This window comes from Passer montanus, unplaced genomic scaffold (genome assembly GCF_014805655.1).
Source record: "Passer montanus isolate IOZ18808 unplaced genomic scaffold, ASM1480565v1 scaffold9, whole genome shotgun sequence".
Lineage (NCBI taxonomy): Eukaryota > Metazoa > Chordata > Aves > Passeriformes > Passeridae > Passer > Passer montanus.
This window is the reverse complement of record NW_024374367.1, coordinates 5,069,158-5,090,316: the sequence shown is the minus strand read 5'-3', so window position 1 is coordinate 5,090,316 and position 21,159 is coordinate 5,069,158. Positions and strand designations below refer to the sequence as shown.

The 21,159-nt window shown below is 36.7% G+C and overlaps 1 protein-coding gene across 1 annotated transcript in view; it reads left to right on the top strand.

Annotated features, from left to right (window-relative positions):
- Positions 1-284: 284 nt before the first annotated feature.
- DNAH12 (dynein axonemal heavy chain 12) overlaps positions 285-21,159 on the top strand; it is a 60,245-nt gene continuing 39,370 nt past the window's right edge. The window contains exons 1-26 of the mRNA XM_039695524.1: positions 285-615; positions 755-828; positions 1,816-1,982; positions 2,195-2,285; positions 2,554-2,577; positions 3,514-3,703; positions 4,968-5,046; positions 5,882-6,040; positions 6,713-6,908; positions 7,316-7,504; positions 8,300-8,450; positions 8,559-8,650; positions 8,904-9,082; positions 10,338-10,473; positions 11,230-11,355; positions 13,004-13,138; positions 13,978-14,171; positions 15,023-15,233; positions 15,763-15,948; positions 16,312-16,512; positions 17,553-17,747; positions 18,144-18,265; positions 18,408-18,690; positions 19,311-19,430; positions 19,813-19,969; positions 20,191-20,363. Coding sequence (XP_039551458.1) covers positions 1,816-1,982; positions 2,195-2,285; positions 2,554-2,577; positions 3,514-3,703; positions 4,968-5,046; positions 5,882-6,040; positions 6,713-6,908; positions 7,316-7,504; positions 8,300-8,450; positions 8,559-8,650; positions 8,904-9,082; positions 10,338-10,473; positions 11,230-11,355; positions 13,004-13,138; positions 13,978-14,171; positions 15,023-15,233; positions 15,763-15,948; positions 16,312-16,512; positions 17,553-17,747; positions 18,144-18,265; positions 18,408-18,690; positions 19,311-19,430; positions 19,813-19,969; positions 20,191-20,363 — 3,756 coding nt within the window. The 5' untranslated portion in view covers positions 285-615; positions 755-828. The remainder of the gene's footprint in view (positions 616-754; positions 829-1,815; positions 1,983-2,194; positions 2,286-2,553; positions 2,578-3,513; positions 3,704-4,967; positions 5,047-5,881; positions 6,041-6,712; positions 6,909-7,315; positions 7,505-8,299; positions 8,451-8,558; positions 8,651-8,903; positions 9,083-10,337; positions 10,474-11,229; positions 11,356-13,003; positions 13,139-13,977; positions 14,172-15,022; positions 15,234-15,762; positions 15,949-16,311; positions 16,513-17,552; positions 17,748-18,143; positions 18,266-18,407; positions 18,691-19,310; positions 19,431-19,812; positions 19,970-20,190; positions 20,364-21,159) is intronic.

Sequence of the window (21,159 nt, the reverse complement as noted above, 5' to 3'; positions counted from 1 at the left end):
GTGAATGGCCCCTATTAAGAGCCTGCCGCTGCCGTCAGCGCGCGCGGCAAGGGGGCGGGGCCGCGCGGGAGGCGGCAAGGGGGCGGGCTCGTGCCGCTGGCCGTGAGGCAGCGCCCCCTGCTGGTGTCCCGCGACCCGCTCCGGGCCGTCCTCTCGCTCCCGTGCCCGTGCCCGTGCCCGTGCCCGTGCCCGTGCCCGTGCCCGTGCCCCGCCGTTAACCCGCCGGCACGGCGTGAGTCGGGCCGAGAGGAGAACCAGCGTGTGCTGCTCCCTCAGCAGCGAAACCCCCTCTACTCGGCGCGGCTTCCCGGCCAACAGACGTTCGAGGCGTGGGCGGGTCTCCCTCATAACGCCCCGATGCTAATTGCCTGTGGTTAAATGCTTTAACGTCAAGAGTTTGGGTTTTGTTCTGTTTGTGAGAAAACATTTCGTGTCTGGGTTGAAACCTCATGCGGAACAGTCCGGGCAGTGAGAGCCACGCTAGGAAGGTGTCCAGGACTTCGTAAAACAGCCATAAAATTTCCTCCCGCTGCTCCCTCAGCCTCTGCGCGTGGGGCTCTGCCCACACAGACAAAAAATTAGGGTTTTAAAGCCTCTTTTGTCAAGTGTGGGCAGGTAGGTAGCAAATCTGTGAAGTTCCTTAAAATTTCCATTTATAAACGTACAAAAAGCAAAAGCTTAGCAACAGCCACCTGATGCTTGAGGGTATATTTCTATTTTCTCAAGCATTCTTGCTGTGATCTGCTTGCCGCAGGCAGAGGCTGGAGCAGAGGGCCTTTCTGACTCGCTCGGGCTGCGCCAACCCTGTGGAGGACCGGGACGGTCAAGGTAAGCTTTTACTAAGTTTCTTTTTCTTTTCTTTTTTTCTCTTTTTCATCACGAGAGGCGCTGCTCTCGGCCAGGGAGAGCCCCGAGCACCCCTCACGGGCCGGGCCCGCCCTCGGCTCCGGGGCAACCGCGCTGTTGTCCGAGGCGGGGCCGCGGCGCCGGGAGAGGTGAGGGCGGCGGGGCTGAGGGACCCCGGGAACGGGCGGTGTCCCGCCCCGGGAACGGGCGGTGTCCCGGCCGGCCGTGGCTGAGTCCTTTGTGTCCTTTGGTGCATCCGCCATCCCCGGCTTGGTGCGGTTTTAGGACATAAGCACTGATTTAGGAGGTAGCTTTATCTTTCTGCTCCCCTGTGGGAAGCTGTTGAAATGCAGTGGTGAGTTTGTGCATCGTGTTTCCAGGGGAACCCGACCATCAGTCTTTGGAATAGCCCCACTCAGGTGATTAAGCCTCCATAGAAGAGTGATCTTTTAGCTGAACTTTAGCTCAGTCGCAGAACACAAATTTGTTGGGGGTTTTTTTCTTTCTTTCTTCCTTTCTCTTTATTTTTTCCTTCTTATGACAGGCTCTGTATGTACACACTTTCCCTTGAACTTTGCCATTTTATAATATAAACTATTGCTCTCTTTTTTTGAAACAACTATTTTACCTAAACTGTGGAGATCCCTGAGGTGACCTCATTTTATGCTTTATGTACATTCTAAAATAATTTCTTTAGGGTTTTTTCCTTTTTTTTTTTCCTTTTTTTTTTTTTTTTTTTTTCCTTCTTATGACAGGCTTTGTATGTACACACTTTCCCTTGAACTTTGCCATTTTATAATATAAACTATTGCTCTCTTTTTTGAAACAACTATTTTACCTAAACTGTGGAGATCCCTGAGGTGACCTCATTTTATGCCTTATGCCTCTTTATGCCTTAATAGATGCATGTGTTAAACTCCTTTCTGGACAGGATTGTGTTCTAGAATTTTGGTTTTCTTATGATTTTAGATGGAGGACTCAGATGATGAAGCAACTTCCAGTAAACGGACTTTGAGAACTTTGTTTCGCCCCCCTGGTTTACCTACACCAGTGATACCTGAAAAGTCACCATCACAGAAGAAACTGTTGGCATATCACAAAGGCAAGGAGCAGCAAAAGATGATTAATCAGATACTGTGAGTTTCATGTAATTCAAGACGTGTGAAATTCAAGTGAAAGAGACATTACACATTTGATATTTGACAAATAATAGTGTTTGTTTCATATAATTATAGTGAGATTTAGTGATCAAGATGAAAAAATAGGTTGCATCAATTAAAGTGCTAGCATTATTTTCATTGTATTATTTGTAGTTTTTCTGCATTTCTGATGCTCTTGTTTACTTTAGAATTGATCGAGCTCTTGAAGTCTATTACAGTAACATGGATGAAAGAGATGAGAGAGATGCTGCACCTCCTATCACAGAACTGCCTTCCACTGTGAGAAAGTATTTCTTTATTGTTTCCTATTTAGTTCTTTGTTATTGGGACATTTATTTTCCTTCTTAGAATTTACTTCAAGATGCTTGTTTTGCTCCTCAGTAATTCATAAATGTATTTATATACTCTGGTAATCCAATTGAAATGTATGCCTGTATATCTGTAGAATAGTCTTTGTTTGGGAATAATATTTGCTAAATTTTATATTTCCAGTATTTTTGTTTGTATATTCTTCATATATAACAATTTTCCATTTCTTTTTATACAGATGGACGATGAAAGCCAGCTAAGGGTGAGTTAAATTCTTTCATTTCCTTTTTTTGGCGACGAAGAGTGAATGGCCCCTATTAAGAGCAGTTGAGCATGTAATGCAGAATTATTATTATTAAACAAGAAGAAGTAGTTTTGGTGGGGGAAAATGGAATAGGAGCAAAATAGGAATCTTGTCTCTTGGTCCTGTAGAGGGAAAGTATTTTTCTGTTTTAGAAAGAGCATCTATCAATAACTAATTTAACCTTAGTTACAGATCATTATTTAGGGAAAAAACCTAGCAGGCTTCAGGATCTTTTGTCAGTTGAAGTCATAGATTGTACCTTAGCCTGTACAAAAGGTAATCTTTGCCATCGTTCCCTGAATTTGAAGAACATGCACTAAACTTCAAATTGTGTATAGCTTTTGAAGTAAGACTTCATCTCTGAGAGCCACTGAAACTCAAATTAGTATTGAAATATTTATATTAAGTAGCCTAGGGTAACACCAGCTTTGCCTAGCTGTTGTTAGGCAAACTCATTATTTGAGTAGAGATTTTATAACAAAACTGTCAATTAAAAGCAGAAATACCTATTTCTTTGGCCAAGATCAACTTCCCTTATGGAGGATGTTTGTCCACACTTTTTGCCAGATAAATGTTTGTCCAAAGAACAATAACCTTAACCTTCAACTATTTTATTGTTAACCATAAACTTCAGCAGAGGACCAAGGAAAATGCCATACTGACAAGTACAATATTTTATATTTAAACATTAAGACAGAGAGACCATGTTACCAACCACAAAGCAGTTTTTAGGGTAGTAGTCAGTGAATACTGAAAAGATTAAACACCCTGCCTTTCAGGAAATGAAGAAATTTTGAAATTAAGAAATTATTAATGAAAAGAGACTTTTGCCAAGCCTAACACAAAAATACATACATAGGTAGGTATTAGACCTTGAAAATCTTGTCCTTCCAGGCAGAGTACCTCTTTTTGAAGAATTGTGTGCAGAGTAATCCAATGGTTCCCATCCAGCAGCAGTGGCTGAGGTCCATGCTTGCCATGGTTCCACCATCACTTATGGAGGGCAAAGACAGACAGCTGCTCACTGAAGACCTTTTAAAGGAGATAGTAAGGGATTATGAAAAAAGCATGCAAAGATGTGTGTGTAAGTACTACAGATTACTCAGCACTTATATTAGTGTTAGTATATGTATTATAAACTCCATGTTCTCGTGCGTAAAATGATTTTTCTGGTTTGTTCTTTCAGCCAGGTGGGATCTTTGTAATCACCTGCTGATTTAGCTTTTCCTGCCTTATTAAATGTGTGTTGGCCATAATGTTTAAGGCAAAACTTGGTTATTTTATTTGAACCAGTAAAAAGTTAACCAGCTGAAAGTACAGTTCAACCAAAGAGAAAGCTGCAGACCTCATGTCAAAAAGGACGATTGCTAATGAAGTTTTTTCATTATGTCTTTAACCTGTTTAGTTAATTTGAAGCAAGAATGTATTGCTGTTTACTGTTAAAGAAAGGAGAAACTTTTAATGTACTAGTCATTCTTTCTACCTCTTCAGGAACAGTAGCTTTTTTAAGCTGTTTATTCACAAACACTTTCATGAGTTTTCTGATGGTGCTTTTGTTGCAGGAGGAAGCTCACAATAAAAATCTGCAAAGATAATTACTGTTTTAGATATCACTGATACAACTCACTTCAATTTTAAAACCTTTTAAAAAAAGTAATGAACTGGAATTTTGGAAGTGTTTTCCCTTGAAATCATGTATTAATTTATCTGCATTTGTATTAAACGGAATCTGAAATTTGGCCCAGTTTTGTTACTATTTTAGTGAATGGCTGATCTTTTAAAAATGTATATTAAAAAATAAACAATTTAACATTGGACTAACTTCTTTGTAATGTCATCAGTGGCATAATTATAATACCTCATTGTAATTATGTAACAAAGTTGCCATAAATTCTTGCAATCATAGATTATATCAAGTTAGAAGGGGTCCAAAAGGATTAGAGTCCAGCAGGGCTCTCTGAAACTCAACCGTACAACTGTCCAGGTGCTCCTTGCATTTTGGCAGGACTGGTGCTGTGACCACACCCTGGGGAGCCTGTTGCTGTCACTGACCATCCCCTCAGCAAAGAAATTGCATAAGTATTCACTTATTTAAATGCAAACCCATCTGAAAACCTTCAGCAGCAGGAGCCAGAATTGGAATCAAGGCACCCAAATCTGTATAAAAATTCAGCAGAAGCTGTTGATTTTCAGTTACCTTTGGGAGAATGTGTTTTGTAGACTGGGGTGACACAATTACTTCATTCTGCTATGTGCTTGGTTCAAGGAAGTACAGTGACTATTGAATATGGCCTAATTTTCTTCTGCTGTTCATGTTTTGGTTTTTTGTTTGTTTGGTTTTTTTTTAGTGAGAAGAGCTCTTGTTAGACCAGACTTAAAAGAACTTGATAAGTTGGAAGAGGAGGCACCTTTGCCTTTATTACCTCTGTGAGTGGATTAAGTTAGCAAATAACTCACTGGCAAAACACATGAGGGACATTCTTGTTGAGCTGCGGGGACAGACTTATGGTACAAGATTAATTCTGGAGCCCCTTACTGGGATATTTTTAAATCTCTATAGAGGATTTTGCATTTGAACATCCCTTATCTGAATGCTCTACAAAGTTTTAGCATTGACAGTATTTTATTACTGTTATAGTTATGTAGAGCAGCACTCATGACTGCAAATTAAACCTGGCTCTGAGTGCTCAGACACTGAAGTCACAATGCAGCTGCCTCTAGAACAAGCTGTGTGTGTATGGGGCAGTTTTCTGGCAGATAGCAGCATTGTGCAGTACTTTGACATCCTAAAACTGCATATAATACCAAGGTTTTGTGTGGTTTTGGTTTTATGAGATGAAACCTTGAGACTGAAGGCAAATCCATTATGCCCTCCCATCATGAAAGAGGAATTTAGGTAGATAAAATAGAAATACCCAAATTGCACAATTGGCTGATGCATCAGAGTGTGTGCTATCAAAATCTGTTGATAAATGCTTCCTGATAGTAGTTGGTGAAGTTAGGATTTTATATTGAATGGACTTCTGGAAGAGGAGGTGATCTGAAAATACCATGGATGACAAAGCATCAGAGAATCTGTATGATTTCCACTGCATGGTAGTGAGGACATGTGTGTGGCATTTAATTAAGTATTCACACTAGGGAATAATCTTTTGAATACTATCTTTTATGTATCAGTACTTTATTCAAGTAGTGCTTGATCTCTTAATTTTTGTTTGCTTATTTGTTTTGGTTGCTTTTTTTAATGGTTTTTCTTTTTTAGAGGCCTGGACTTTTCTAGTACGTGGCATAACAATTATATCAAAGCAAAAAACCAAATAATTTCCACCTTACGTATTCTTCACCCCACAATGAAAACACTACTGGATTTTGGTTATACAGCATTCTTTAACTTCCTTGTAGTGGATTTCTCTAGTTCCAGGTAAAGTCTGTTCTGCTGAATTATTGACCCATATAGGTTTTTGAAGCTGGCAAAGATGAGCTTGTTCAGTTTTACTATTTACTGTAGAAAATTGCTTTGATGCACCATTTTAATGTACTGTGATTAAGTTATTCTGTGTTATGACATGTGACTTTTCTTCTCTGTGTTACGTATTTTATTGTTGTTCAAGGTGTTGGTAATATCAGACCTTTTTATTTGTATTTTGTATTTAATTTTGTAATGTTCTCCCCATTATTCACTTATTCTTAATGCTTAATTTCCATAAAATCTGTTTAAATTAGTATTTGAAAAATCAACTTCTAGTAGTATTATCATCTGTAGAAAATTCTGTGCTAACCTTGAAGATCAGACTTCTTGCTCGTTTTCAGAAGTTGAATTTTCTGTTTAATCTTGGAACTTCAAATTTTCATAGTTTTCAAAAAGGTAATTTAAAAAATATTTTTCCTTGCTATTTTTTCTGGTAATTGTTCTGCAAATCCTGGAGTTTGAGGCAGGCTTTTTGTTTCCTTTTAGTCTACTGAAGCAATGTGTAAGTTCCCACTGTGCTTCCTGCTAAAGACTAGGTTTGTAATACAAAAGTTTGTATTGTTACCTTACTCCATGTTTGGTTTAACTTTTGTTTATAAAGTTGGCTGTAACTTTATTTTCTAGATTGAAAGGACCAGTTGACTGTAAAACTTTTAAAACTGATGCATCTCTAAGTTGTTCTAAAGCAGAAGACAAGATAATGAGTACATGGTACCAAAGAGTTATTGGTCTCTTTACTCAGTCAGAAGCCTTGGATGGTGTAAAGTTGGATCAGCTTGAGTCTTTTTATAACTGTGTGGCTGTGCTTTTGTCTAATCAGGTAAATATCTTTCCTCCCGTGATAAACTTAATGGGATTAAAACATTACTCGCACTGTAGAAAAATAATGGAACAATAGTCTAATCAAAGGAAAATGCTTTCAAGATATTTCTTTTCTACATATATTTATTAGTAATAGGCTTACTTTTGAAGCAAAAATAGATGCATGGACTTTACTGAAATGTTTACTTGTTCATCAGTTTTCATTTAAGGGTTGGGACTAATAACCACTAGAAAAACTAGAACTTATTTCTAATTAGAATTATTAGAAAAATTCACACTGCTTCAATTATCTGCAAATCAGGCCAGAAGTGCTAAAATGAATGGAAATCCTGGCTTACTGGATGGGTGGAAAATGGGTTGAGCCCTTTTTATGTGAACTAATAGATGATCTATATTATTACCTAGCTGAAAGAATTACTGCAAAGAACAACTGAATTTTATGTGAAACTTTTTGATCCTGAAGACAAAAGACGTCTGCCTATATTTAAGATGGACTTGACTTTGGATGAAAATAGAATGGAGTTTTATCCAAGCTTGCAAGACTTAGAAGAAGCAATTCTGTTTGTAGTAGATTGTATAGGACAGACTCTTCAGGTGTGCTTTTGTTTTATTTAATGATGTAATTGTTAAGATGTTCAGTATATGAAAATACTTGTGATTTAGGAGTCTGACTACCCTGGCAGTGGGATCAGAATGCAACTTGTATTTATTTTCCACAATGATTCTACAGGCCACATCATGAATCTTGATATCCAGTGGCACTCCAGGCTCTGAAGTAATTTTGTAACTCTTTGCTTATAAAAACTTGGTGCACTTGCTATTGATTGTTTTAGTTTGCTCTTTGGGTCTCCAATTATAATAACATCTTTATTATACGTGTGATGATTTACAATAAATTTTCATTAAAGTTAAGATCTCCAGAGAAACACAAGGAAAATTAGAGTTGATAATGTTTTTCTTTCTAAGAAAAAGAAAATACCCAAATCTCTAAAAACTATTATATACAACATCAAAAGAACCTGTCTATGGTTCTAGGGAAGAGAGCCTTTCTGGGGGCTTTAGATGTGAACTGAGTATTGGTCATTGGTTACATGTGGTGGTACTTTCAGACAAGTGTTTTAGGGTTGGTTTTCTGTATTTGCATATATTATATAATTTAATTTTATGCGAAGTTAGATAAGTTTTTGTTTTCCTTTACATATTTCATGTTCAACTCTTTGCTTCAGGAAAAGTCATTCTATATGTGTATAAAGCATGTGAACTTGGTCGTGGTTAGGGTCTTATACTTTTGTGATTGTGTCTTCTGCAGATTGCAACTTACTTTTAAAGTATATGTAACCTTGTGCTGCTTTTTAAAATTTAAATAATCAACACTTGCACTGCTCTTAGAACTTTCAAACAGTACATGCTTGGCTAACGGGTGGCACTGCAACTCTGGATGCTGAGCTTCCTGCTCACACCGTACAATGGGCCAAATCCACTCTGAAAAAATCTATCAGAGACAACTTAGAAGGCCCAAAGCAACATTTTAATGGCTATGGTGAGTGATGGAAGAGTGTGTAACTAGCTGTGTCACTTCTTTGTAATAAGTAGCTTGCTGTGTGGCAAATGCATTTTATTAATATAAATACATTGTAATTAATTGTAGTTGAAAATTATGGCTGGCTTGCAGATGGAACTGCAGAGGAACGGATAAACAGATTTATAGCAGAACAACCCAGTTTTGATGAATACACTGCTGTAAGTTTTAATTCTATACTTTAGAAATAATCTTTACTATACATGCAGCAATAATGAGAAGGTAACAGAGGGTAACAGGTGCTTACCTTTAGCTAAAAATATGGACTACCTACAATGTAACTGTTTTTTTCCCTAAAAATTTATGGCAAATAGAAGAAAATATTACTTACTTTCTTCAGTGTCTAATACTTACTCATGTAGCCAAGTATTTAAACAACAGCTCTGAAGTGTAAAGTCTAATGTTTTTCTGAAGTTCATAGATGAATTTTTCACCCTCAAGAAGGAAATAATGAGTTTGCCAGAGGTGATTTATTTCCCTATGGTCTGTTTGAATTGTGAGGATTTAAAGCAAGGTTTGGCTAATTGTGCAAACAACTTCGCAAAAATGCTAATGGACAAAATATTTACAAATTACAGAGAGGAAAATGAAAGGTAAGTAGATTTTTTCTGCTTATGAATGCTCTATGTGTTAAATGCATAGCAGAAACATGTAGAAGAAATGCAAATATACCATATTTTGTTTACTGAAGGTTCTTGGCTACCTAACGATCTAATGCAGTTTGCACAGGCTGTTGTATTTTTTCTGCTGTTTTAGTCTCAAAAAAAGGTAGAACATAGATTTAGATAATGGAGGAGCTAAAAGATCTAAGATTGAAGATCCAAGGACTTTATTATTGTTCTGGATTCATGTATGAATTACAGTATCACTGCACTGTCAAATTTAGACTCTCTTATTACCTGATAGATACCTCAGCAGGGCTGCTCTCAAGCCATTCCTCCCCACTTGTGTTTGTACTGAGTGTTACTCCATCATGGGTGGGGAATCTGGCATTTCAACTCACTGCCTTGCATCCTCTTAATCATAGTCAAAATGTTTAATTCTGCAAAGTGTCCCATCCTTCAAGGGACTCAGCAACACCTCACGGTTGTATGATGAGCAACTTGCTGATTCTGCATCCAACTCTTGCATCAAAATGAGTGATAAATGCATTGAACTGACCTGCCCAGCAGTGAATCCTGAGGAACACTGCTGGTAACAGTCGCCAGCCTCTTTGCTACAACCCTTTGAGCTCTGCACTTCACCAGTTCTTCACCCAGCACTCCATGAAAACACCCATCCCACACCTTGACAACTTATCTAGAAGGATTCTATGAAGGACAGTATCAAAAGCCTTATTAAAACTGAGGAAAATTATATCTACCACCTCCCCTTTATCTTCTATTTGGGTGAACTGACAGGATATCAGTTTAGTTAAGCAGGAGGTTAATTTGCTGGTATGGATTAAATAATGGGGAAACTCTTACTACATTTTTTAGTTAAAATGAACAATTATGGCCAAGTTTTATAGTGATTCCACATAACTAAAATGAGACAATATTTACTAGGAAAGTGTTTGTGTGTACACTAATGATAGTTTATTGAAGTTCTTTTAGTAACAACAGATTACTAAAACATTTATTTCAGAAGAATACCCCAAAATCCAAACAAAGCAATTATTTCCAGTTAAAAACCAGTATTTGTCTAGACTGACTTGGACATATTCCCCTTCTAGTTTCATAAATAACGGAATTTGTGAGGGGAGAATACTTAAAGTAATTTGAATTTTTAATTGCATTAAGGCTGAGCTTGATACCAGTCAAACTAATATCTTAAAATGCTGGTAATTTATGTAAAATAAAACTATAGGATATGCAGCGAATGTGAAGCCATTAAGGAAAATGCATTAAAAGTTCCTGAGTCAACAGAAGAAATGGTAGAAATAATGGAATACATGAAGAAAATCAAAACCAAAGATTTTCAGGACCTGGTGCGAAGGAGTAAGGTAAATGACTATCCTTTAATTCTTGATTTTTTATTAGACATGCTGACCTATACAAATAAAGAATTCATTCCAGAGTGAAGACTTTTTTCTGCCTGTGTGAATAAACTCAGTGTTACTTCAGACAGAAGTGGGAAGTCCAGTTTATTATTTGCCATATGCATTCGCTTCTTATTCCCGTTCCCGTTCTGTACATCTTTGAGGACATGCAGCTTTTAATAAATCGCTCAGTTTATTTTTTGTACTTGGAGACTTACTTCAGGACTGCTTAAAAATCTATTTGTGAAAATGTAACAGACAGTATAAAGAACGTTTTATGTGTAAAAACAGTCAACAGACTTTGAACACACAAGAAGCAATTTACTCTTTGATCAGAATATAGATGATGTTACATTAGGAGTAGTTTTTGCATGTGTGTGTGAATATGTATCAGATTTGTATATGGTAAGAGGTCTATAAATATGTTATGTTTATATCTGCAGAAATTATGTGTATTCTTAATAACATTAGAATTTCTGCATATAGATTTACAGAACACAGGAGTTGTATTTAGAAAAACAAGCTCATGATCAGGGCAAGGACTTGAAAAACATTACACATATATTTTAAATGTTAATATTCAATTGGCTGAAGGAGCTCTGAATTCTGAAAAGTTCATTAAATGTAGATTTTTATTTTATCTTTGTAGATAATATTGTCCTGACCTATATTTTAAACAGACCTATCATACCTAAAGTTTTGTGAACTCTCTCTTTGTAGGAGTGCTGTCGGCAAATGAGTTACTTGATAGATGTTTATCCATTTACTCCTGAAGACCTTGAACTAAATTCAACAGCTATATTTTGGCCAAAGAAGATTAACCTCATTTTTAAAGAGCATGATATTGTAAGAGCATTTTCTTAGTTTATGGTATATTTTGGCTTGTTAGACTTCTCACTTTACTTGAGCTATTATTTCCTCAGCAGGCTAAATGTACATACACGTATAACATGAACCATACTAATTTAGACATGCATGAATACCATATTTCCAGACTTTTGTAACAAAAGTGGGTTTTTTGTGGCTAAATTTTAAAACTGTCACTGTAACTTAAAAGCTTCAGCAAGTCTTATTATCCTAATATGCTCGTGGTCAGTACTAGGTAAGACACAGGCAGGTGAAAATTCACTACACTACTTGTCTAGTACTGAAAATGTAACTGTCAGGCCCTTAATAAGACTGAGTGTTTGGACAGGGAGTCATTTACTTAAAATGGTATTTTATTCTGTTAAAGAACAGGGGGAACAATGTTTTCTAGCAATCATTAAGAGAAAATATGGGACATCTCATTTTCTCTGTGTGACTGTAGATTACTTTTCTTCCACCACCTGTATTCATCTTAGCATGCTTTGTCTCTGTCTGTGACACAGTAAGTCAAGCCTTTTCTTGTTCTCTTGCCTCTCTGTAGTAATTTAGCATAGATTTAATAATTTCTTCTAAGATTTTTAAAGAATTAAAAATCAACATTTTAAAAAATCTATATCTTTTAAATATTACAAGTAAGGATTTCTCCTTTAATAATTTTTGTTTAGATACTAAGGCATGTGTCCAAGGGTAATAATTATGCCTCTGGCTGAAAAGATACCCAGCTTGGGAGACTACTATGTCTATAAAATGTTATAGACATTGTTTGCATGTTATCCCCATGCTAGCAAATTTTTCTTTTAATCCCCCCAAAAAATCAGTAAAATTAATTTTCTACTTCTACAACGAGGGTCCATGATGTTTGTTCTAACTCCTTTTAATGAAAATGGTAGTACAGAGTGAATCTCACTACTTAGTGAGAATCCCTCAGCAGTGGGACCCTGTAGCTGGCCATCAAGTGACTTGCATAGTGCTAGAGGTTGAGGACAAGAACAGTTTCACATAATTTTCAGGAGTTTGAATATTTGCATTGTATCCCTTCAGATATGAGTCTGTTGTATTCTAGTGCAAAATTAAAAGATTGGTTCCTCCTTTGGTGGAATTCTGTTTGTCTGCTTCACAATTTTTGCATGGCAGTAGGTGTCCTTGTCTTAGGAAGTCTCCTCTCTCTTTGATTTTTTGTTTGGTACCCTAAAACAAACCCTTGAGTGTGCAGACCCAGTGCTTTAAGGTGGTCTCTGGCTTTTACAGCCACAGGTACCTGTGCGATAGCATTGGCTTTCAACAACTGTAGGTGTCCTTTTTGGCAGGAAAATACTGAATCCCAAAAAGAGTATATCTATTTCTTTCTGTAATGCTTTTACTTTCTGTTTCCTGATTCCTGAAGGAGGCCTTTGAGAAATTCTAACTGCTCTGATTATTGAGATGAGGCTTCCATGCTAGCATATAGAGGTTGCACACACTGAAGTGGGACATAGGAGAAAAAAAATTCAGCTGTTGCAAGGAGGATAATTGATCTGTATTGTTAGTTTTTTGTCTGTTTGCATTAAATGTTTAGATGGTGGTGTGTATATTAATTATTGAAAGGACTTAAAATCACCTTTGTAATGGAAAAAAAATTCTTTTGTAGCTGATCCAGCAGTCTAAAGCTGAACGAGAACAAGAGGTGCAACAGAAATGTGATAACGTGCACGTTGAATTAGACAAGCTTTATAAATCTGTGACAGAATTAGAAGAACACTCACAACTGGATCGCATGCAACAGGTTTGATTAATAGCATACAATCAGTAGAAATGTTTTATGTGCTTAATACACAGGGATCATGGAAAAAATTGTAATTAAAAGGAATCAGTGCAACAAATGTGAACTAAAACACTTATTATCCTCTTGCCACAGTTATCAAGCTCAGTCCCCCTCCCATTTTTGTTTATTACTGGCATTTAACATTTTATTTAGGGGAAAGTTTGCTACAAAGCTCGAATTAGCTGATAGGTACCAATCATAGAAGTTCAGAAAGATTGTGTGCACCCACGAAAATAATTTATTTATTTTCCCTCTTCACCACAAATCAAGTAATGCAAAACCAGCACAGGTAGCAATTTGATACTTTTTTCCTACAAACCTCAAAACTTAATTGTTATGCTAGTGAAGAGCAGACCACTGCTCCAAAGTTTCATTAATTTCTAGCAGTATTTTTTAATTTTCAGAGCATGTCGTGTGCTTTAATTGGAAGATACTACATAGTAAGAAATTTTGGCTTTTTAAAAAACAAAACACTTCAAAGCACAAACCAGAAATCCTAAGCTAATAAATCCCAGTTACCAATATGATATGCCACGTACATAAAAAATTCTGTGCCTGCCTCCTGGAACAGTAAGTTCTAAAGCCCATACATTTTGAAAATACTCTAAAATGCAGTAATGAGAACCAATTTTATTTTTCATAATGTTCATCTGGTGTCTTCACAGTTTATATACTCACCAATAAGCAGACAAGTTTTTAAATCTTGTTTTCTAATTTTAATGTGAAAGTTCATATTTTGATATAAGCTGCTCAGAGCACAATTTGGTTATTTCTCAAAACATACTGTTATTTTATTTCAGTATGTGACTGACCTGAGGACTTTACAGAAAACAATACAGGACACTGATGAAACAGTAGCTGCTCTTAATAAAGAAGAGAGTCTGCTTGGATGGAAACCAAGTGAATTCCCACTCCTCAACAACTTAAGAGCTGAGATAGAACCATACCAGAAACTCTTTAATCTTATACTGAAATGGCAGCGAACAGAAAGAAGGTAATTCAGCTCTAAATGCTGTAAGAGGGAGAATGAGAAAAATGCTTGTCCTGGTCTCTTTCATGTCAGATGTAGAATATGGATTTGTTTTCTTGTTAACATGTTATTGGAAAGCAAAGTAAAAGGGTAATATAACATACATATCAGGCTTGCTATTTTTAATTTAGCTAGAAAAAAATGTTGATTTGTTTTTATTTTTAAAATGGAATCATGGAATCATAGAATCATCAGATTTCCTAAGCTGGAAGGGACCCACAAAGACCATGAAGTCAAGTCCTGGCATTGCACAGGATAGCCCCAAGAATCACACCATGAATCACACATGTGAGCTCAACCAGAGAGCTCATCATCTGGTTGTAACCAAAACTGGTTTTAACCTAGCAGCTGTCCAAAATGGTGGGTTCAAACGATTATGTTGCTCTTTGGTGGTTACATCCTACCACAAAACTGTACTCTGTGTATAAATTAAGGGAAATTGTTTATTATTTCATGCATTCTTCAGAAGTTTTAATGTGCTATGGCTGAAAGTACAGGGGGTTTGAAAATACAAGACCTAGTGTATTTTTAAATGTCATATGTCAATTTCTGTCTAGAGTTTAACTTAATTATTTGTTAATTCATGCAATTACTCAGTTTCAGTATGTGTCTGACTTAAGACAACTACACAAATACACAGAAGAAAGTGATTGAGCCACTTTTGGCTGGCCTTTAGAATTTTGCAAAGAATAACAATAATATGGAAGAAGATCTTTGCTTTAATTTAAATAGCTATTCATGTGTTGCAAAGCAAAGATAATTTTTTGTGGGCTACATTTGTTATTCTGTTTTGTAACCTTATGTTTTTTTCTTAGATGGATGGATGGGACCTTTTTGGAACTAGATGGGGAAAGCATGGAGTCTGAGATTGATGAATTTTATAGAGAGATGTACAAACTGTTAAGACTCTTCCAACAAAAGCTGAAGAAAGCAGCAACAGAGAAGAAAAAGGCAGTGCGAACTGGGAGGGATAATCCAACTCTTACCATGTGTTCTTCAGTTCTGGATCAGATTAAAGAATTTAAGGTAAGAAAATGTGAGGGATATTAATATCTGATACTGAGGGACAAATGCTAAATTCATGGCTCAGTGCATGTAGATGATGCAGAGTCAGAGATAGAGTGAGGCTGTTCTGAATCCCCCTTTACAGATTTTACTGTCCCATTCATTTTAATAACATTGGATTTTTTTTTTTTTAAGTTTCTGGAATTGTAACAAGTGCACACATATGGGAGAAAAGTCATTTTTGGATGCAGAAAAACATGTAAGGATGTAGTTGGGAATTTTGAAATGGGACTCTGTTATGTTAATAGAAGCAAAATTTAGCATCACTGAAAAATTATGCTACTAGGTTTTTTTATTTCTTCTTCAGTAGTTGATATAATTATTTAGAAATTGAATGGAAAACTAAGTGCAGCCATCTGCACTTTTTGGAAAAGATTTTCAGGTCTTCAGCAACTGTAGCAGAATTTTAAATGCACACGAAAGATTGTTAAAAAATTAAGAAATAACATATATGACAATTTTAACTTTATAAATGTTTTTTCTGATTTAGGAGCATATTCCCACTGTGGTTGTCTTTTGTAATCCTGGCATGAGAGAACGTCACTGGCGGCAGATGTCAGATATAGTAGGGTATGATATAACACCAGATGCTGGAACTACCCTGAGAAAAGTTTTAAAGCAGAATTTATCTTCTTACTTGGAACCGTTTACAACAATAAGCGTAGCTGCAAGCAAGGTAAGCACAGAGTTTTGATAGTGACAAATATGACATCAGGTCTCTTAGTGAATACTTTTATGACTTACCAGCATTATTTGTCTCTGCCATTATGCAACAGTAGAGATTTGGTGAGACTTTGGTCCATTAGATGTTAATAATGAGTGTAAGGATTTGTATCTCATGTGACATCATCCATATTTCCCAAGTGTGCTGCTTTCTGTGTGCAAGAAAAGGATATACTGAGGAAAAATAATAATAGGTAGTTAATTTGTGCTGCTAGAGCAAAATAGTTTATTCAGCTAGATGTGCTTACATATTGAATTAGAGAGTTGGAAAAAAGCAATTCAGTGACTAGACCAAGCTACTTTCTTTTTTAAATAGGAATTTTCCTTGGAGAAAGCACTGCATACCATGAAGGAAACCTGGGATTCAATTTCCTTCACCACAAATGTGTATCGTGAGACTGGTATTCATATTCTGTCTTCAGTGGATGAAATTCAGGCTCTTCTTGATGATCAGATTATGAAAACTCAGACAATGAGAGGATCACCTTTCATTAAACCGTTTGAAAATGAAATAAGGGTACAATGAGTACTTTTTCAACCATTTTATTTGTGGGAGAACTGTAGTGCAATAGTATACTGATTGTATTACAACTTTCTTGTTTGAGTTGTTAATGAAATGCTTTCATTCATTTTTTCAGCAAGAATCTTTTGAGTTCATATGAGTCATACTTATCTTATTTCTGCTTTGGAATTCTCTCTTCCATTCAAATTCAAATGTAACCAAGGGAACATGATTATTTTTTCTAATATTTTGCTAAATCAATATTTCCATTAGCCTTACTTCTTAATAACTGGAAATAATGTTTCTATTATTGCTAATAAGAACATTTCTTTATTTTTTGAATTTTGGACTCAAATTTTGAACTACAATGTTTTCGTCAGGGCAAAGGTAGTTCTTGATGGCTGGGAGAGTGTTTTTTAATCAGGCCTCAGAACAATGATGGCAGTGCTTTACACTTGCTTTTGAATTTCAGAGCTAGAGTGGTCTTTGTGGTGCTAACACCGTGGCCATTGACAGGACAGAAGCTGGTGGAATTGCTTTGCAGTTTCCCTCCTAGTTCATTGTTGGTTTATGTGGGAAATGTTCGGGCTCAAGCAGGCTCAGTGAACATAGTTACACTTTACAGGCAGCCTGCTCTGGTGTATCTGCTATTATCCTGACTTGCTGGATCTCTCCTGTGAGCTGAGGTGGCTTTTCTGGTATTCTGTCCCTGCTGCCATTCAGCTAAAAGAGCCTTTGCTGTGGGGAGTTGAAATAGAATTTATCACTGGTAGCCTCCTGGCTACTGCTTAACAATTAAGTTGTTAAATAAAGTGATAAATGTATTTTGGAAAATTAATTTCCAACTAAGTAAAAATTTCTGAGCTCCTTTGGCCATCTGTATATGTGGAAGAACTTATGCTCCTAAATATTTTTCTTTCATTTTGTTTATTGGTAGGCTTTTTTTTTTCTCTTTGGGAGCTGGAATACCACAATGTCTACCTTTCCTGAATTTGTTGTCTCTAACATTATTTGATTGGAAATGTCAAGTTAACATTCTTTAAACATTTATTAAGGAATGGGAAAGCCGCTTGATTAAAATTCAGGAGAATATTGATGACTGGCTGAAAGTGCAGGCACAGTGGCTGTATTTGGAACCCATCTTCTCTTCTGAGGATATTATGCAACAGATGCCAGAAGAGGGACGGCAGTTTCAGACTGTGGATAGACTGTGGAGAGAGATTATGCAGTTTTGTGCTGAAGACCCAAAGGTAAGAGAAATATCCATTACTGACAGAAGCTGTATTTGGAACCCATCTTCTCTTCTGAGGATATTATGCAACAGATGCCAGAAGAGGGACGGCAGTTTCAGACTGTGGATAGACTGTGGAGAGAGATTATGCAGTTTTGTGCTGAAGACCCAAAGGTAAGGGAAATATCCATTACTGACAGAAAGCAGTAGCTTCTCTTGCCTTTTTTTTTTTTTTGGAGGAGGGGCAGGGAGGGGATGCTTTGTTTTCAGAATATATACAGTGAACTACAATTTCAGTTCCCTAGGCTTTGTAGAAACAAAGTTATGTTGTTCCTTATTTGATTCATTTCTGTTTGAAATACTGTTTGAAGTACTTCATTTATAGCTGACAGTTTGCACATGTTTGTTGTTACAGGTTCTTGCTGCTACTTCCTTGCCAGGATTAACAGAGAAGCTTCAGACCTGTAATGAACTTCTTGACAAAATCATGAAAGGGCTTAATGCTTACCTTGAAAAAAAACGTCTCTTCTTTCCCCGGTATGATGAGCTTTGGTTATTTAAAACCCACAGAATCTGAATGGGGCTTTTTTATTGTGAATAAGATCAGTCTTGATCAAGCTTCAAAAATAGCTTGATAATGCAGTTGTATTTTTTTTCTAATTTTTTTCTAATTTTTTAGCTTCTTTTTCTTGTCTAATGATGAAATGTTGGAGATCCTATCAGAGACTAAGGATCCTCTTAGAGTTCAGCCTCACCTGAAGAAGTGTTTTGAAGGCATTGCTAAGCTGGACTTCCTTCGCAATTTGGATATTAAAGGAATGTGCAGTTCTGAAGGCGAGCGTGTGCCACTGGTTTCAAACATTTCTACTTCTGAAGCTCGAGGTGCAGTGGAGAAGTGGTTAATTCAAGTAGAAGATGTTATGCTGAAGACTGTGCGTGATGTCATTGCCAGATCAAGAGTGGTATGGGGTTTATGACAATTTTAGAACTGTAGCACCTATCTTTGTTTTGTGGCTGTCTCTTGGCTTTCTAAAATTCTTCCTCAACACAGGAGTTGATGAAGTCATGTGGCCAGGACCAAGTTAACATGAGTTAACATGACAAGTATTTAATAGGCCAGTAATATACATTAGAGTTTAGTTTGATTAAGATGCACGTAGTTTTCCTATTACAGTGGATATAAATTCTTCTAAAAGTTTCACAGCAGTACTATTTCACAGGATATATCATCTGATGTAATAGTTCAGGTTTCTTATGAATTAGAAATAGAACACTTGTAATATGCTTGCTTCCTCCTAAAAGAAAATTATTAGACAGAAAATATTTCTTTGTATGAAGTTAACAAATTGTGAATATTTCTGTAGTATGGAAAGATAATTCTAAGAATATTTAAAATTATTCGGTAAAAAAAATTGTGAACCTAAGGGGAAAAGAGCATTTAAAGCTCCATTTGGACATTGCAAATAGGAAAATAGTATTCTTCAGCAAGGAATATTAATAGGATTACATTATAAGCTTCTGTATTACATTGTGGTAGTTATTCCCAGACACTGTGTGTGTATGATGTATGTAACTCTTTCAGGCTTATCTAGAGACTGAGAGAAAGCGCTGGGTTCTGGAGTGGCCTGGCCAAGTAGTGCTCTGTGTGTCTCAAATGTACTGGACAAGTGAGGTACATGAAGTTCTTCACGATGGGCCCAAGGTACTGTGTAATTTAAAAAAAATCTTTCTTAGTGTTTCATTTCAGCTGATGTATTTTGCTTAATCAAACAGTTTTTTACAATTAAAATAAAATTTGAAAAATTATGAGCATGTGTGTTTGACATACATGAATTTATGTACAGTGACTTATACCTTTCATTCAGGTACTTTAGTATTCTTATTTAGTGCAATCATAGTTTAAAATGTAGCTTTGCAACATAAATGCATAACTGTGGGTAAGAGAGAAAAACCATCAAAACCACGACAATATAAAACAGTAGCTCAATAAGCAACTTCTGTTAAGATATCTAGTCAACATGAAGAAATCTGGAACACTTGAAACTGTGATATAACCAGTTGCAAATTTACCTTTTTTCTCCTAGGGCTTAAAGGGTTATTATGATACACTTCAGCTTCAACTTAATGATATTGTAGAGCTGGTGAGAGGAAAACTGTCAAAGCAAACAAGGACTACCCTGGGTGCCTTGGTTACTCTTGATGTTCATGCTAGAGATGTCATCAAGGAAATGATTGGAAGTGGTAATTATATTTGAAGACATTTTTCTTAACACATAGTTAATGAAAAATCATTAACCAATCAGATTTTACTGCCTAAAACAGTACAGCACTAAAATGGGTTTGTGAGTGTTTGTCTACAAGCATCAACATTAATAATTTCAAAGCTGTTTTAAATTTAACCGTAATAGAAAATCCAGCTATCTACAACATCTTTTATGATTGCTGTCAACTCTGTTTGTCAGGTGTGCAGAGTGAAACAGACTTTCAGTGGCTTGCACAGCTGCGCTATTACTGGCAGAATGAGAACGTTCGTGTGTGCATCATCAACTGCAATGTGAAATACGCCTACGAGTACCTGGGCAACTCCCCCCGCCTGGTGATCACTCCTCTCACAGACAGGTGCTACCGCACCCTGGTACGAGCTTCCTCCTGGGGTACTGCAAACTGGGGTTACTGTGCTCTAGTATTGCTTATACCATTCAGTGCAGCCATCCTTTTGGGGCTTAGGGTTATTGTCAGACTCTGCTATTTCTGCTGGAATGAGATTTGTAATTTTTACAGAATATTAAACGTGAAAATCACTCATAATCACAAATCTGAACAGCTCACCAACCTGACTGAAGCATTAGTGTGTTCTTCTGTTGTGGTTGTGCTTTTTTAAAACACACAGGAAGAAAAGACAATATTCGATTACTGTAAAGATTGTGAGGATGCAAAGTGCTTTTCTGGTGTTCTGGGGCTGCTGAATTAAATGAAGAAGGATTCGCTTGTGATCACACTGTTCCTAAGACTAGTCCAGGTTTGGCAACTTTTTAGTATCCCTGCTCTTGGCAGAGGTGTTTATTATTGTACTTGTTTATCCTCAGCTAACCTGACAACTGAAAGCCATCTCAGATTTCGCAGATACAGCTTTTCTCATTATCAGTGACTGCAGTCTCTTTGCTGGATTATGATTTCAAGTTTTGCTAGGCACACATGGTGTGGCTGTAGCTGATGCTTGGTATCCGTTTGTCAAAACATCAAGGTGCCTTGGTGTGAGAGAGTGATGCAGTTGGTAGTCTGTTTTGGTTTTAGGCTCACAAGCCTTGAATCAGAGCACCACAGGTGGAAGTGTGGCATTCTGGCAAATGGAAGTCTTGTCCCTTACCCACCAAGGTCTTAATAAAGTATTCCCAGAATTTGTTTGTCAATACAGATGTGGCCCTGTAACT